Source organism: Mizuhopecten yessoensis, unplaced genomic scaffold (assembly GCF_002113885.1).
Source record: "Mizuhopecten yessoensis strain PY_sf001 unplaced genomic scaffold, ASM211388v2 scaffold3913, whole genome shotgun sequence".
Taxonomy (NCBI): domain Eukaryota; kingdom Metazoa; phylum Mollusca; class Bivalvia; order Pectinida; family Pectinidae; genus Mizuhopecten; species Mizuhopecten yessoensis.
Genome location: NW_018405282.1, coordinates 57542 through 73636, shown reverse-complemented (window position 1 = coordinate 73636; position 16095 = coordinate 57542). Strand labels below are relative to the sequence as shown.

At 37.3% G+C, this 16095-nt stretch overlaps 1 protein-coding gene across 2 annotated transcripts; it reads left to right on the top strand.

The window, feature by feature from the left end:
* The first annotated feature begins 224 nt into the window (after positions 1-224).
* Positions 225-15523, top strand: LOC110448195. Of its 2 annotated transcripts, none has more exons than XM_021494318.1 (3): positions 225-759; positions 3862-4073; positions 12886-15523. In XM_021494318.1, the coding sequence occupies exons 1-3, from the start codon at positions 381-383 to the stop codon at positions 12913-12915; spliced, it is 621 nt and encodes a 206-aa protein (XP_021349993.1). In that variant the 5' UTR covers positions 225-380; the 3' UTR covers positions 12916-15523. The 2 variants fall into 2 exon arrangements, with proteins under 2 accessions (XP_021349993.1, XP_021349992.1); XM_021494317.1 differs by having other exon boundaries at positions 226-759; positions 3862-4077.
* The last annotated feature ends 572 nt before the right edge of the window (positions 15524-16095 follow it).

Genomic DNA, 16095 nt, shown 5'->3' with positions numbered 1-16095 from the left:
TCCGGTTAAAAAAATACGCAACTCTGCGGCTACTGATTAACTCCTAGACCATGCACAGCTGCCGTTTGCCGGACTCTTACTGAGTTTTATGTGGGGGAAAAAACAATAATTCATATAATTTAATTAAAAATATGTCATAATGTATTAAATATACCCATTTGCAATCAAAATTAACACATAAGCATCGCTAAAACGGTCCGACTCTGCTCTGTTCCTGCCCGATCCTGTGCCGTTCCTGTAAATCGTCTTACCGGAACAGGAACATTTTGTAGGCTCCCCGGTGTCAGTCGACGGTATTTGTACATATGTAACCAGAAACTTTAAACGTGTACGGCATAGTTAACGCCAATGAATCTTGGACATTCTAATGTATTTCTGAAATGACGACAAACCAGTATGATCTCAAGGACTACGGTGGATCAAAAGAAGAAAACTTAGTCAGAAGTGTTTTCAAAAATATTATTTCCGATTCCGGATTTCTCTTACCTGCATTTCTAAACATAGTTATACAAAGTAGTAATGCCATTGAAGGGAAATCATTCAGCGACGCATCGGTCTATCTTCGACTAAACTATGAACATGCCGAGGCATATGGTAAAAACTATATCGAAGGATATCCCGAGTGCGGGGGTCTTTACTTGAAGGATATACTAACTTTAGATATTTTCAAAGAATTTCTGGCGGATGGAGTAGATGCAATCAGGAAAAACTCGACTGCTTGTCGTCAATCATTCTTGGCATTGTTTGAATTTCTGCGAGGTAGTATATCAATTAAAAACTTGAACTGTAATATGCTTAAACTCCCCTTAGTCAGCTGTTAGTTAATGACAAAGTCTTTTAATACTGATTCAATATATCGTGGAATTGTAAGTCGTTCCGGGGTCCGTACCCTAGTCACTTCTAAGGATCCCTGTGCTGTAAGCTTAATTATAACTATACTACAGTTGCAAATATATACAAATATGTGTTCCTACCTTGTAACCAGCATACCTATTACCTAATGCGTAATACATGATATGAACAGAACAAATACTGCACGACTATAGAACTAATACCAAAGCTATCTGCTTTGTATCAGTATAACACACCTTATACTAGTATACAGCTACTGCACTCTCTAATGACCACGACTACCCCTAGTCACGACTAGCTCTAACGACTATACCTAGTGACGACTTCCCTAGCCGCGACTACCCCTAGTCACGGCTAGCACCAACGACTATCCCTAGTCACGACTAGCTCTAACGACTATACCTAGTCCCGACTAGCCTGGTCGCGACTACCCCTAGTCACGGCTAGCACCAACGACTATCCCTAGTCACGACTAGCACTGCACAGCCTATGCCCGTGACACCTTCTGTCTAATGGTATCTCGCTACAACACTCAATCGTTTATTTAACATATCTTCCATGCAGTGTGTGGATCAAGGCAAGACTTGTTCAGTCACTTCTATCTTTCCAAAACAAAGCCGGTCTCGCATATATTAGATACTTGCGATCTGTCACTGCTGTGCACACGCCGAGATCAGAACAGAACTGGCCCGATTGCCGCTGGATTCTGCCTATTTATACCCTCTTGCTATCCTAGCGACACCTAGCGGTGAGTGAGGTATAATCCCCTGTACGTTTTGATTGTACCTCGAAAACTATTTGTCTTCTAAGCGTTCGAATTACGGAGACATAACACAAATGGTTAACGCCGACAGATCAACGTATCTAACCTGAATAATATGCTAAATCAGCGAAGGGAGGATTACGATATGTACATTTGATTCTGTGATAAATGTACATATCGTAATCCTACCTTCGCTGAATAATATGCTAAATCAGCGAAGGTAGGATTACGATATGTACATTTATCACAGAATCAAATGGTGGCCTCACCAATTTACCTTGTAAACGAGTCAACCGTTAATGTATGTAAAAAGTGTCAACATGCATATTGTACAGGTTGGGAACTCTCACACATTTTTAGATATTTTTTTAAGAACAGTTTATGTTTACGTCCGTTTCAGAAAATCCCTCAATTTTGTCTCTGTAAAGCGGGACTGTTTGCATTTCCGAGTGTCTCGAAAACTCAAGAAAGTTCCTAACCTGTTGTACAGATACAATACAAGCGACAATAAGCATCTTCAGATAATACCTTTAAAGGCGCACTAGGCAAAGTTTGCAACATCAGAAGATATGTTATTAATATGAAATTAATTATATACAACTTAAGTATTATTTCTTTAATACCAAGTTTTACGTAAAGACATGTTAAAATTTGTAGTTAACATATTATTTTCCCCATCACAATGTGCAAAGGTTTAGTTTGATATCATAATTATATGAAAACCTGACTAAGTTATGATGATTTTTATGTAAGTTATTGACAGTTTGACACATACATTTTGTACAAGGAGCATCAAGTATCATGAAGCGTCTTTACTCCATCTTAAAATGCTGATGTAAAAGTAAGCGACAAGTCCTGAATTTCGCAATTTCAGGGGTTTGTCAACCTTCATTAGGTTATAGTTGAATTTAATTGATTTGTAATGATCATTCAAAATATGATTCTACACTTTCCACATTTATCATGTGACAATTTCATATTTTCCATTAATATGACAGAACAGTAATTATAATTCATGATGTGCTGATCATGACCCACCCAACACCTGTGCGCATGATTTGACACTGACCTATGAGATATAGTCATCAGGTAATAACAGTTATAGTTTGTTATTGCCATTTCTTGAAAAATCCTGGATGGATCTTTCTGAAACTTGACATGTAGATTCCCCATGGTCCATAGTACATGTTGTGCCCCTTCAATTTTGAGTCTGATTGGGAAAACAACATGGCCACCAAGTAGCCATCTTGGTTTTGAAAGTTGAAGTTTGTTATCACTATTTCTTGAGAGGTACTGGATGGGTCTTTCTGAAACTTAATATGTAGGTTTTCCTTGGTCAATAAAGAAAACAAGATAGGCCAGAATAAATTTATGACATACTAGATTTCCATCCATATTTTTTTCAAAATCCGGTTTGGGGGGGGGGGGGGGGGGGCAAATTTATTTTTAACTCTCCTCCCTGAAGGCAGCTGTAGCATGCTGGGGTGAAGGGCTACCAATTTTGTTCAAATGAATGACCTTGACCGACAATCAAGGTCACGGGTCAAATAGGCTAAAAACTTTTAATGACTTCTGCTCTATAACCAAGAGGCCGGGAGACCAAATATTGGGCCTGTAGCTAGCATGCTGGGGTGAAGGGCTACCAAGTTCAAATGAATGACATTGACCCACATTCAAGGTAACAGGGGTAAAATAAGGTGAAATATTTAAATGACTTCTGTAAACATTACTTATTTTTAGGTGATAGGGTACATGCTATTTTATTGTTAAAAAATATCTGTGTAAGATAAATAACTCGTAGATTTTATTGTTAAAAATATCTGTTTAAGATAAATAACTCATAGAAAAAAAGAAAAAAAAATTAAAACCATAATCAGTGACCAGCTTTATCACTGACCATTCCAAACTGTTTTCTGCACTTAATACCATGCATATGTACACTAGCTCTGCTTGGTTTGTGTAGAATAATACTGCATACTCTTGATGGACTAGAGGAAATTACCTCTTACAACATACATTAAAACTTATTTCCCCTCATCCAACTTTGTTGACACGTAGTATCCTCGATTGTGGCTATATTTGGGACTAAAAACACAGAATTTGCATGAAATCTTTTACACTAGTTTTGAATATACATAAAGCCTTTAGGTCTTGTGTTTAATGTTGGTAAAAAATCTGTCAAATTGTTAGACAACAATTTCTAGTAGTGTATAATTATGACTGAAATTGTACACATGTTTTCTTAGAGCGAAGTAAACATGAAGAGGCAATCTGGAAACTTGCCAAAGGCACTTCATTAAGTGGAAGTAAGGAGACACAAGTTATGGTTGGATTGGCCCATCACCTGTTTTCGCAGTTGGTCCCAGGCAAGAAGTATGAAGTCGATAAATATGCAAAGCAGCTTCCAAAAGAATGTTGCTGTGGCTGTAAGGCTACGATTTATGGTGGAAATACATCAGTAGGTAAGATCTTAACACACACACACACATGCACACACCCCTACTGTTCGGCATAATCATTTGATGTCTAAGATTGATATTGCAGTGATTGAATGCATATTGCTTTGGTATTTTACAGTAGATATTAGCTCATCTTGTCCGAAGGACGGGGCCCAATAAGGGAAATAGTGGTGAATCCTTTAAATTGCTACTTGTCCTGAACGACTGAATGCATTTTGATGAAATTTGTCTTCAGAGTTATTGCCCAAAGGAGATTAAATGTTGTATAAATGGAGCGTGTGGCACCCCAGGTGATGTAGGGGCAGAGCTTATTATAGGGAAAATAGTGGTAAATCCTAAAAATAAATCCCTACTAGTCCAGAACTACTGATTTCATCTTGATCAAATTCAGTCTTGAGCATTAATGGGCAAAGGAGATCCAATGTATAAATGGAGGATGTGACTGGAGGGGAGTTGCCCAATAGGGGAAATAAAGCAAATTCTTCTTTATAATCCTTCTTCTGTAGGAATGATAGATTTTGGTCCATATTTGATAGGGAGTATCCTTGAACGATGGCTCTGTTCTCCCCCCCCCCNCCCCGCCCCAGGGGCTTTAGTAGCAGGTCATGTAAGGGAAATATAGCAAATTCTTTTAAATCCTTCTTTTTAGCTCACCTGGCCCGAAGGCAGGAACTTCAATGTGAAGCTCGAAACATGCTACACGATGCATTGTGTCTTTGGAAATAATCAGCAAAAAATTCATTAATTACAATCCGTCCAATCTGTGTATCAATGTTTGTTCATTTGTATGCCGTCTTTCGATACTAAAAACACTGAAGAGTTTCAATATCAAGACATGAACATTAACATCGATAGCTATTTTCCCAAAAGTGCAACCTTGTATCCAAAATAACAGTTGATACGAGGCTTTTGGGATAGGGAATTAGCTCATATATGTAGATTTTGCTATGCACCTGAATGATTTTCCGAGAAAAATTGACAAAAAGATTGATTGTTTAGCTGAAAATGCCATATTTTTACCTTTCCCCAATAATAAACCGATGATTTTGAAGAGGAATGTTAAAATCAATCAGATGCACACATTTTTTCAGGTGATTATTGGTGTATTTTTTCTGTTGATAAAAAATTATACTTTGAAAAATAAGATTTAGAGGTTGCACTTTACGAGTCATGTGACCTAACTAAGCCAGCGAGTTACCAGAAAGAGTTGTAATAACGCAGAAGGTGTTGTGTACTTTCACGTTCATGGTGTGTTGAGCACATACAACATTATGAACTTGGAAATAAAGACTAGATAACAAAAGGGTTATCTTTCAGGTACTTAAATAATGTAGAACAACATTAACTGTGATGTGTTCTTAAGAAATTGTAGGATTCTCTTTTTCATTGAATTATATCCTCAACATTACCAAAACAGGCTGAAGCATCCTTGGGTGAAGGGGAACCAATTTTGTATAAACCGTGGGTCTGACCCCCCAGGGGGCGGAGGGGTTGGGCCCAATAGGGGAAATATAGCAAATTCTTTAAAATCCTTCTTCTTCTGTAGGAATGAAAGGATTTGGTACATATTTGGTCTGCAGCATCCTTGGGTGAGGGGATTCAATTTTGAATAAACTGTGGATCTGGCCCCCAGGGGCTGGAGAGGTGGGGCCTAATAGGGGAAATATAGAAAAATCTTCAAAATCCATCTTCTTCTGTAGGAATGATAGGATTTTTTTCCATATTTGGTCTGAAGCATCTTTTTTTGAAGGGTAAATCATTTTGTATAAATGGTGGGTCTCAGCCCTGTGGGCGAGAGGGTCGTGGCCAAAAAGGAGCAAATGGTTATTTCTTTGAAACAGTTGAGATTTCCACCCTATAACCATATATGTGACTGTGACTGTGAAAATGGTGCCAGATGAGGAAAATCATAATTGAGTTCAATACATTTTCTGAAAGCCTATATTGTGAAATGTATAAATCCGAAATATTAGTGGTCTATGTGTTTTCATTACGGAGAAAATTCACTTGATATACCATGTCATTAAAAAAAAAAAAAAAAGTCAAATTATGACATTATACGTGACTGTATTCAACATCACACTCAATTATAGCATCAATATATTTACATCTCTTAAACTAAAAGTCAATCAACTATTTGAACTAACAAAAACAGTTTATTTTCAAAACATGATGCATACACCCTTACAACACACATTTACATACATTTTATACCATAAAGGGAGATAATCCATGTATCAATGATTGTGATCGGAATTTTAATTCTCTTTAATATGCTAAATATAAATTTACCAAATGAGAGGAATGGGCTTAAAGTACATGACAAAGTACATGTAACTAAGAACAGTACAATACATTCAGCAAATACTTACATGTAAGGTATTACTAAGGAAGGAGATATATTTACCGGGTACCGGGGGTGGGGGGCAATTTTTCGAAATCATTAACGATCATGTACATATTATGGTTGTGTAATAAACTATCATTAAGGTCATAGGAGTGTATTGATAAACGGAAGTAGGAAGTACATCCCTAGTTGAAAATCCAATGTAGGGAGACAGTATCACAATTTCCGCATATTCTAATGTTTAATATTAAACTGATGAATATTGTATGTCTATTATTGACAGAACAGTGTTTTCTCTCAGTATTTTTTCAAAGCAATGCAGGCTTTAATTCAGTTTTTAGGTCACCTGAGCTTTAGCTCAAGTGACCTATTGCTATCCGTCTTCGTCTGTCGTCGTCCGTCGTCCGTTAACATTTTACATTTCAAACTTAAAAGTCAAGTTCTATTGGGCCGATTGAACTGAAAGTTGGTAGGAATGATCGACTCATGGTCCTGACAAAGTGTTGTTATTTTTCAGTCAATCAGAAATCCTATATAGCCGCCACGGCCACCATTTTGAAAAACTATTTCAAACTTTAAAGTCAAGTTCTGCTAAGCCGATTGAACTGAAACTTGGTAGGAATGATCGACTCATGGTTCTGACAAAGTGTTGTTATTTTTTGGGTCGATCAGAAATACGATATGGCCGCCACGGTCGCCATTTTGAAAGGCTTTTTCAAACTTAAAGTCAAGTTCTGCCGGGCCGATTGAACTGAAAGTTGGTAGGAATGATCGACTTATGGTCCTGACAAAGTGTTGTTATTTTTCAGTCAATCAGAAATCCAATATGGCCACCATGGCCGCCATTTTGAAAAACTATTTCAAACTTGAAGTCAAGTTCTGCTAGGGCGATTGAACTGAAACTTTCTAGGAATGATCGACTCATGGTTCTGACAAAGTGTTGTTATTTTTCGGGATAATCAGAAACCCAATATGGCAGCCACGGACGCCATTTTGAAAAACTATTTCAAACTTAAAGTCAAGTTCTGCTATGCTGATTGAACTGAAACTTTGTAGGAATGATTGACTCATGGTCCTGACAAAGTATTGTTATTTTTCCGGTCAATCAGAAATACAATTTGGCTGCCATGGCCGCTATTTTGTAAATACCTATTTCAAACTTAAAAACAAGTTCTAATAGGCCGATCTAACTGAAAATCAGTCTAGAAATGATCAGCTCATGGTCCTGACAAAGTTAAGTTAACGTTATACTTAACTATTTTTTACTCAAATTGGTACATATTTCAACAACAAAAATAAATACTGTAGGACTCAGGTGACCGTTAAGGCCCATGGGCCTCTTGTTTTTATCAATGAGTCACATGTATCCATTTTTCTGTACTTCAGGAACTCAATGTTCAATGTGCATATGATTTTATTATAAAATGTCAATTTTTAATCGATTATGGATAATTCATTTGACATAATTTCAGCATTTATTAAATTGATATACATTAATGCAGTACTAATCTATGGCAGTATAATTTTTATTGACATTATTTTGCAAGAAATTGTGTCTTGCATGTTTTTTTTCAAAAGTCACTTCTTTTTACATAAATTTCCATTTAAATTCCTTAAAATTATGACAACCTATATTTTTTTGGTCACAGAAAAAATTCTTTACTTCAAAGCAATATAACTTCAAAATTCTACTGAGAAATGGCGACACAATCCTATTGCCTTAAATTAATATCTGTGCTTCATCAATAACCTTGTAACTCTCGTCAGGGTAAAATAAAGTAAGAATTTGTAAGTTAAGCTTCATAAAACGAAGGGAGATAATCAAACATGCCAAATATGAAGTAGGGGTACAGTGAGATGTAATACCCAAAAACAATTTTTAGCTCACCTGGTCCGAAGGACCATGGTAAGCTTTTGCCATACTGCAGCGTCCGCCGTCTGTCCGTCTTCCGTCCGTACTTATGTACGTCAACTTTTCCTTTAAAACGCTACTTGTCCTGAACGGCTAAGCAGATTTTGACTAAATTTATTATGGAGCATCCTAAGGCCAAGGGGACTCAATTTTGTATAAATGGTGGGTGTGGCCACCCTCTGGGAAGATGGGTGGGGCCCAAAAGGGGAAATAGAGGTAAAACCTTTAAAATCCTTCTTCTATCGTAGGGATTAAGGGATTTTATCCTAATTTAGTCTGTGGCATCCTTGGGTCAAGAGGACTCAATTTTGTATAAATGGTGGGTCTGGTCCCCCAGGGGGCTGAGGGGTGGGGCCCAATAGGGGGAATATAGCAAATCCTTTAAAATCCTTCTTCTTCTGTAGGAATGAAAGGATTTGTTCCATATTTGGTCAGAACCATCCTTGGGTGAAGGGCAACCAATTTTGTATAAACCGTGGGTGTAGCTCGCTAAGGGCCTGAGTGGCGGGGCCCCATAGGGGAAACATAGTAAATTATTCTTTAAAATCCTTCTTCTTCTGTAGGAATGAAAGGATTTGTTCCATATTTGGTCAGGACCATACTTTGGTGAAGGGGAACCAATTTTGTATAAACCGTGGGTGTAGCTCGCTAGGGGCCTGAGTGGCGGGGCCCAATAGGGGAAACATAGTAAATTATTCTTTAAAATCCTTCTTCTTCTGAAGGAATGAAAGGATTTGGTCCATATTTGGTGTGGAGCATCCTTGGGTAAAGGGGAACCAATTTTGTATAAACAGTGGGTCTGGCCCTTCTGGGGGTTGAGGGGCGGGGCCAAATAGGGGAAATATAGCAAGTTCTTTAATATCCTTCTTCTTCTTCTGTAGGAATGAAGGATTTGTTCCATATTTTGTCTGAAGCATCCTTAGGTGAAGGGGAACCAATTTTGTATAAACCATGGGTCTGGCCTCCCAGGGGCCTGAGGTGCGGGGCCCAATAGGGGAAATAGAAGTAAAACCTTTATAATACTTCTACCATAGGGATTAAGGGATTTTATCCTAATTTAGTGTTGAGCATCCTTTGGCAAAAGGGACTCAATTTCGTATAAACAGTGAGTGTGGCCCTCCTGGGGGCAGAAGGGAAGGGGCCCAATAGGGGAAACAGCAAATTCTTCAAATGCCTTCTTCTGTACAAATGACAGGATTTTGTCCAATTTTGGTATGAAGCATCCTTGGGTGAAGGGGAACCAATTTTGTATAAATGGTCTGTCTAACCCCCCTGGCGGCAGAGAGGTGGGGCCCAATAGGGGAAATAGAGGTAAAACCTTTAAAATCATTCTTCTACCATAGGGATTGAAGGATTTTATCCTTATTTAGTCTGGAGCATCCTTGGGCCAAGGGGTCTCAACTTTTTTATAATTGGTGGGTATGACCCCCCTAGGGGCATAGGGGTGGGGCTCTGTTTGAAGTTTGTTCTCTGCAGTACTGGATGGATCTTTCTGAAATTTTATATGTACTTACAGCACCTACCATGGAGTGCTATACCTTTACTTCATGCCAATTATTTTAAACATTTTCAGGTGAGCGATACAGGCCCTCTGGACCTCTTGTTTTGAATTGTCTGACACATATCAACTGCCAACATCAAAATTAATTCAAAAGTGTCTAGTATATACTGAACAGTTCCTAACAAGTCAACAAAACCTATATTCAAGCATTTTTTTGGTTGTCAAACTTTAGGACATAAATGCTGCTTGCATCCAGATCATGTACACAACTAAGCGAGGAAACATCATCTCAACAGTAAACCTTTTCGTTTGCATGGAAGATTTGGTACTTTGTCATTTTCTTCTACTATGTCCACTTCTGATTTAGGCACAGTGGGTTTAGGACATGGACTGTTCTGTGAGGTTTCTGTCTTACAAAATTCCCTAATGTTGTCATATATATACCACTGTCTTGATGGATCTAGTCCTGCTGACACCATTTCTTCTGGTTCATCATCCACAGAGGGAAAGGAAGTCCTTTCTCTTCAGCAGGTTGACAGACACTGTGTGGGAGAATCATTAAGTTCCTTGCATAACACTGTCCGTGGTTTAGTAGAGTCAAGAAGAAAATAGTGATATTTAGTTAGGTTCTTCAATGGCCTGAAGTACTGCTTTAGGTATGACTTCCAGTCTCTAAACATAACTGGTTTGTCCTGATCTTTTACCAACTGTGGAATGTTATGTCCATTTCGTGATGAGTTTGTTACTGCCGGGGCAACTTCCTCTAAAGTTTCAACATTACTGGATCTCCAGCACAATTTCCACACTCCAAAATGCCAGTCAGGATCAAACTTTGTATGACCAGCGATCATCATGGAGTATTGGACGACAATATGCAGAGCTGAAAAATGTAAAAATAGACATAAAACACTTTATATTCAATGTCGAACTGAGAAAGAAAATTAAAAAATGTCTCAACCACAGAGCAGATGACAGTATCAATATATCAAAGTTATTTGCCTAATTAAGACAAAGCTGCTATCGGCATAAAAATAAATCATTGTAAACAATTATTTGCAATGCTTTTTAAAATCTAAATAAAATATCAAATTAAGTCTCTTTATAATCTTATATCCAAAAGTGAGATGTATACAGCACATGCAACTGTACACATCGGAACAAATATGGTGGGAAATAATGCCATGAAAGGCTCCAGCTCTATGTCTCCCTACGGCATATAACAAGATTTGACTGCAGGAATCCAGGTTAAACTAAAGCCAGTACAATATATGTGACACACTGTAACTAACGACTTGTGTACTCGGTACTTACCAACTAAGACCCTCCAAAGGGCATACCACAACACAATGTTGTTCTTATTCTGTCCACTACATTTATCAAAATGGACGTTGGCAATCTTTTCTCCATGTCCATGATGCTGAAAATAGTGATGGACCATGCTGACAACAGAGTTAGCTCCCTTCCCTATCCCAGAGTTTTCAGCCTCATCCACCAAACAGAAAAGTTGCCTTCCAGCTGTCAAATGAAACATAATTGAGTGTAGATCAGTAAGAAAACTATTACTAATACAGCAAGTTTTCATTGCAATGGAAATATCTTAAATCAAAACAAATGTGCGCAAACAATTATCGTCCAATTTTTTATCGTTCACACACTGTGCACACATCATGCGCACACCGCACATCGTGTAACGTTGTGCGATCCCACAATGTGTGCACAGTGTGTGCACAAAGTGCGAACGATAAAAAATTGGACGATCATTGTTTGCGCACATTTGTGCGGACGATCAACGAACGTTCAGCGATAACAATCATGGTTGGTGTAAATTGAGGAATAGCTAAACATTATATAAGGTTTCGTGTTTAAACATATAAGCTTGGATTTTCTACCATGTTTCTACATTCAAGCTACACTGTAATCTTATCTTTCTGTCTATACTTACTTAAATTTAAAAATGGTTTTTTTTTCAAACGAATTAATCTACACACGCAGTCACGGCAACACAGGTAAACATAGCCACTTTGTACCTGGACCGTAGTTTTTCCCCGCCAGGGGCACTTACGTAACTCGCCAAAGTGTGAAAACCAGGTGAAGTGGAGCTATAGACCAAAACAAATGCAAATAACAAATATGAAACGTCCAGTTGTGTTTTCATAACGGTCATACAGTATCACATATCACTCAGCTCTATGTGTCAGGCAAAGGCCAGGTAAAACTCTGGTCACTCATCAAATAATGTTATTTACCTGTTCAGTTACCGAGGAACCAAACCCATTCTTGACAGTTTAACAGTCACTGTATACTGTGTTACACACATTGTAAATTTGTACATAATCTTAATTATAGAGATGAAAGAATTACAGTAATATATATACAGTGTACATTACGGCATACGAGCCTTGTACATGTCCAACAGAAATGTTCAATGTAGAGTCCTGTCATATCTTACAATGGTCAAGTATGAGAATAATTCAGGGTTTATTATTGCAGGATAATTCAGCGGGTACACACGAGAGGATTTGTATTGCTTACAATGTCTTGTTTCAAATGAATGATCTCAACTCTCTTGTGAGGTCACATGGATTAAAAGTGTTAAAATCTTCATAACTTCCTCTCAATTTATAATCAAAAGGACTAGGGTACTAATATAGGTCATTTAGCATGCTTGGATGAAATAGGGCTACCAGGTTGTTCATATGAATGACCTTGGCCCACTTTCAAGGTCACAGGGGTCAAACATGTTATAATCTTCAAACAACTTCTTCTCAATTACTGAAAGGTCCAGGGTACTGAAATTTGGGCTATATCATGCTGCAAATGAATGACCTTGACCAAAATTAAAGGTCACTTGTGTAAAAAAATAAAATCCTCAGTTTAATAAGCATTCAACCCTGGGTTATTTTATGTGGTTGTGTTTGTATGCATTGGAAGTTGGGTTTCCAAGTTTAATTTATGGAAACTGTCTTAACATACAAAATCAGGGCCATTTGTTACCTCTTGTTACTCAGTTGAACCCTTTGTACAGTTTTCTTTGAATTTTTTTATGAACAGGCTCATCAAGAACATGGCATGGCAGAGTAGATATCATGTTGAACCACACAATTGCTGTGACACTAGGGAATGAAGAAACTGAGAGCACTGAAGAGGTTGAAGATAATGATGCAGATGCTGAACCTGAAAGCAAACAAAGAAAGTTGGAAACTGATGGGAATTGTGATATTTGTGTTGAAGTGGAAGCCAATAAGAAACAGGACAATATTTTGGAATCCAAAGTTTTGGAGCAAATCTTGGCTGAAGCTATAACTAATGGATTTGCTCAACTAAACAGAGATGGAAGTGCCCTGTTACATTTCTTAATTCCAACTATTGGAGTTACGTCTGACCAAATATGTGTTTGTTTGTATGACCCAGAATCTGACTGCTTGCTTTTATCAAGTGAGTGGCTGCAGTTATGGGTTCCAGAAAAGGAGATCCTAGCAAATGAAATAATTGTTGCTGTTTGGCTTTTCTTGAACTTCACTGTTTTCACTGCGCAAAAAGTGGCTACCAAATATGATCTTGATCAGTCAGGTTTGCATGCAGAGTTAAAAAATAATTTGCAGCATTACAGAAAGGTAGAAACAAAAGAAAATTTTGTTTCATCTTCTGTACCCTTGAAATATAGCTTTTGTCCTAATAGCAAATGAGTTTATTTTGTGGTAAGTGGTTAGTTGCATGCCATCCATACTTTCAGCCATCCTCTATCTGACTTTTTAGGACATCTGACCTGGAGAGTCAAGAAGACCTATTGCTAGTGTTTGTGCCATTAGCCATTCGTTAACTTTTCTTTTAAAACACTACTTCAGTCAGGTAGGCAATCATTTTTATACGCCCGTCAAATTGACGGGAGTATTATGATATGTTGGTGTCTGTCCGGCAGGGCGGACGGTCGAGGCGTCCTTCCGTCCGTCTGTCTGTCCGTCTTTCTGTTGGGCGTAAACTTTCGTTTGTCTGGCAATCTCCTCCTACATTTTTCACTCAATTTCTTCGAAACTTGGTAGGCTTTATAAAACATGATATGAAATTTTGTCTCCCCGAAAAGAAATTTGATTCATCTGTTTTTGCAAAAGTTATTGACCTTTGTTTATTTCCAGTACTAGATATTTTGTCTCAAAGTGTACCCGGAACGATTTGCAATATTAAGTGTGAAAATACACCACCTTTTTTGTTGACCTCAACTTCATTTAGGTTAACAGGTATTTATCATGTTTATGGACTGGTAACCACACAGCAACCTCACAAAAAGTAACTCTTTATACTAATTGATTACTCACGCTATGAAGTAGTCAATAACCCAGTTGGTGAGAACCACCTTCCTGGTTGAAGACTTACTAGATCGGCAAGGTGAATCGCTACACCACTGTGCTCGCTGATTCTGTAAATGGATACAGTTGAAATATATATAGACAGCCATACTTCAACAGATTACAATAACTATTGTACATGTTCCATTAATCCCTTCAGGAAATTGTAGTTCTATGCAAGTTTAAAAAAGCAAACATTGCTATCCTGTGTAAGTTTACAAGAGGAATACTATGTTTTGATCTTTCACACATTTTGCAATATACATAAAAGTTATTGTGATGTAAGAATTCTGTCATGTGTGTGAGCTTTGCTGCTTTGCCCATTACATATCAATTTAATTCTTGGAAAATGTGACTTTTTATGAAATTCACTGGTGAAAATATATAGTCACAACTTGGTTTGAATTAAATATTGTGAATTTTACATACACCTAGTAAGAATAACTCATGCCTGTGAAATTTATTTTAAATGTCAACTTTCACACCAAAGGAATAACTAGACAACCGAGCTCCATTTGATTGGTTAGACAGATGATGTACATGTCATGTAATGAGTGTATACTTACACGACCTTTGGTATTGTGGAAACATCCCCACAACAGATGTAGGTTTTCTTCCCCTGCTCAGTGTAGAATTGCCTTGCAATACCATAGCATTCTGGATTTGACTTAATTCCACAACGATAACATGGGATCAATGTGGAAGTTATATCACAAACACACCAGCCAATGTCGGTTGCCTTACATTTCTTAATGCTTGTTACCGTGAGCTAATGATCTTACATCAAAATGATATGGAAATAGTTTGTTTCATTTTTTAAAGTTTTTGCCATGTTTTGGACAAAACTTTTTTTAAAGTTTTTAATTGCTTCCAAGTCCATAAATGTACATCCCATACCCTTCTCATTTTGGTGTATGTATTTATTATCGGTCTACATGTGATAAAATAGCAATTGAGTGTTAGAAATACTAATTTTTTACTGAATTTTCAGTTATTTTGGATTTAATTGTTAATCAAAACTAAGTATATTCACATAACTTTTAGAATTTCAATCAAGCTCACAAAAATATCATCTGTTTCTGTGTCAAATGCATTAATTTAGCATTTATAATTTATATCTTAATAAGTTATTAAAATTGTAGTATAAGCATTTTACAATGGCTGCCATCGGAGATTTTCACATTCATTGATTGCACTTGTCATATTTCCTACATTTGTTGACTTAAACCATTGAAACTTAGTATGCATTATAATCATGATATGTAGGTGCAGTGCTTAAAACATATTTCATTACTGGTATAATTATGAAGTGAATGGTTTTAGTACAATACATTGTTGAACTCTGACATATGTTGTGTTGTGTATTAATCATACTTACCTCTTGCCATCCTTTCCAGAGGTACCACATTGTTAGGTACATTACTGTCCCCAGTTGTCACCCACAATATGTACAGGGGCTCCTCTTCACCTGCCCATAACTGAGGATATGGCTTTACAACTGTGGTGTAAAGGTTTGCTAGAGTGGATGGGGTGCATTCCTGGAACTGCTTTATATATCTCTGGAGCTGTGAATAGCACTTGCAGGAAACGTATATTTAAAAACAACAATGAACATTTCAGTTACTATCATTTAACTCATGCTGCTAATTTACTGCACCTTCATTTATCACATAGAAATAGATATCAGCAAATTTAACTTTATTATCATAAACTTTATTTGAAAGAGTTTTATGAACAGTTATCACATCTGAAAGCAAATACTCACATGACATTACAGATTTTACCAAGTAATTGAAGCTGAATTTCTACACATGATGTTGCTATATTTACTTAGTGTACAACTCTATGGACACCCAAAAAACCCACTTACCAGAATAAGTCGATGGTCGCATTGTTAGCTGAGCTTCAGATAGTAGGA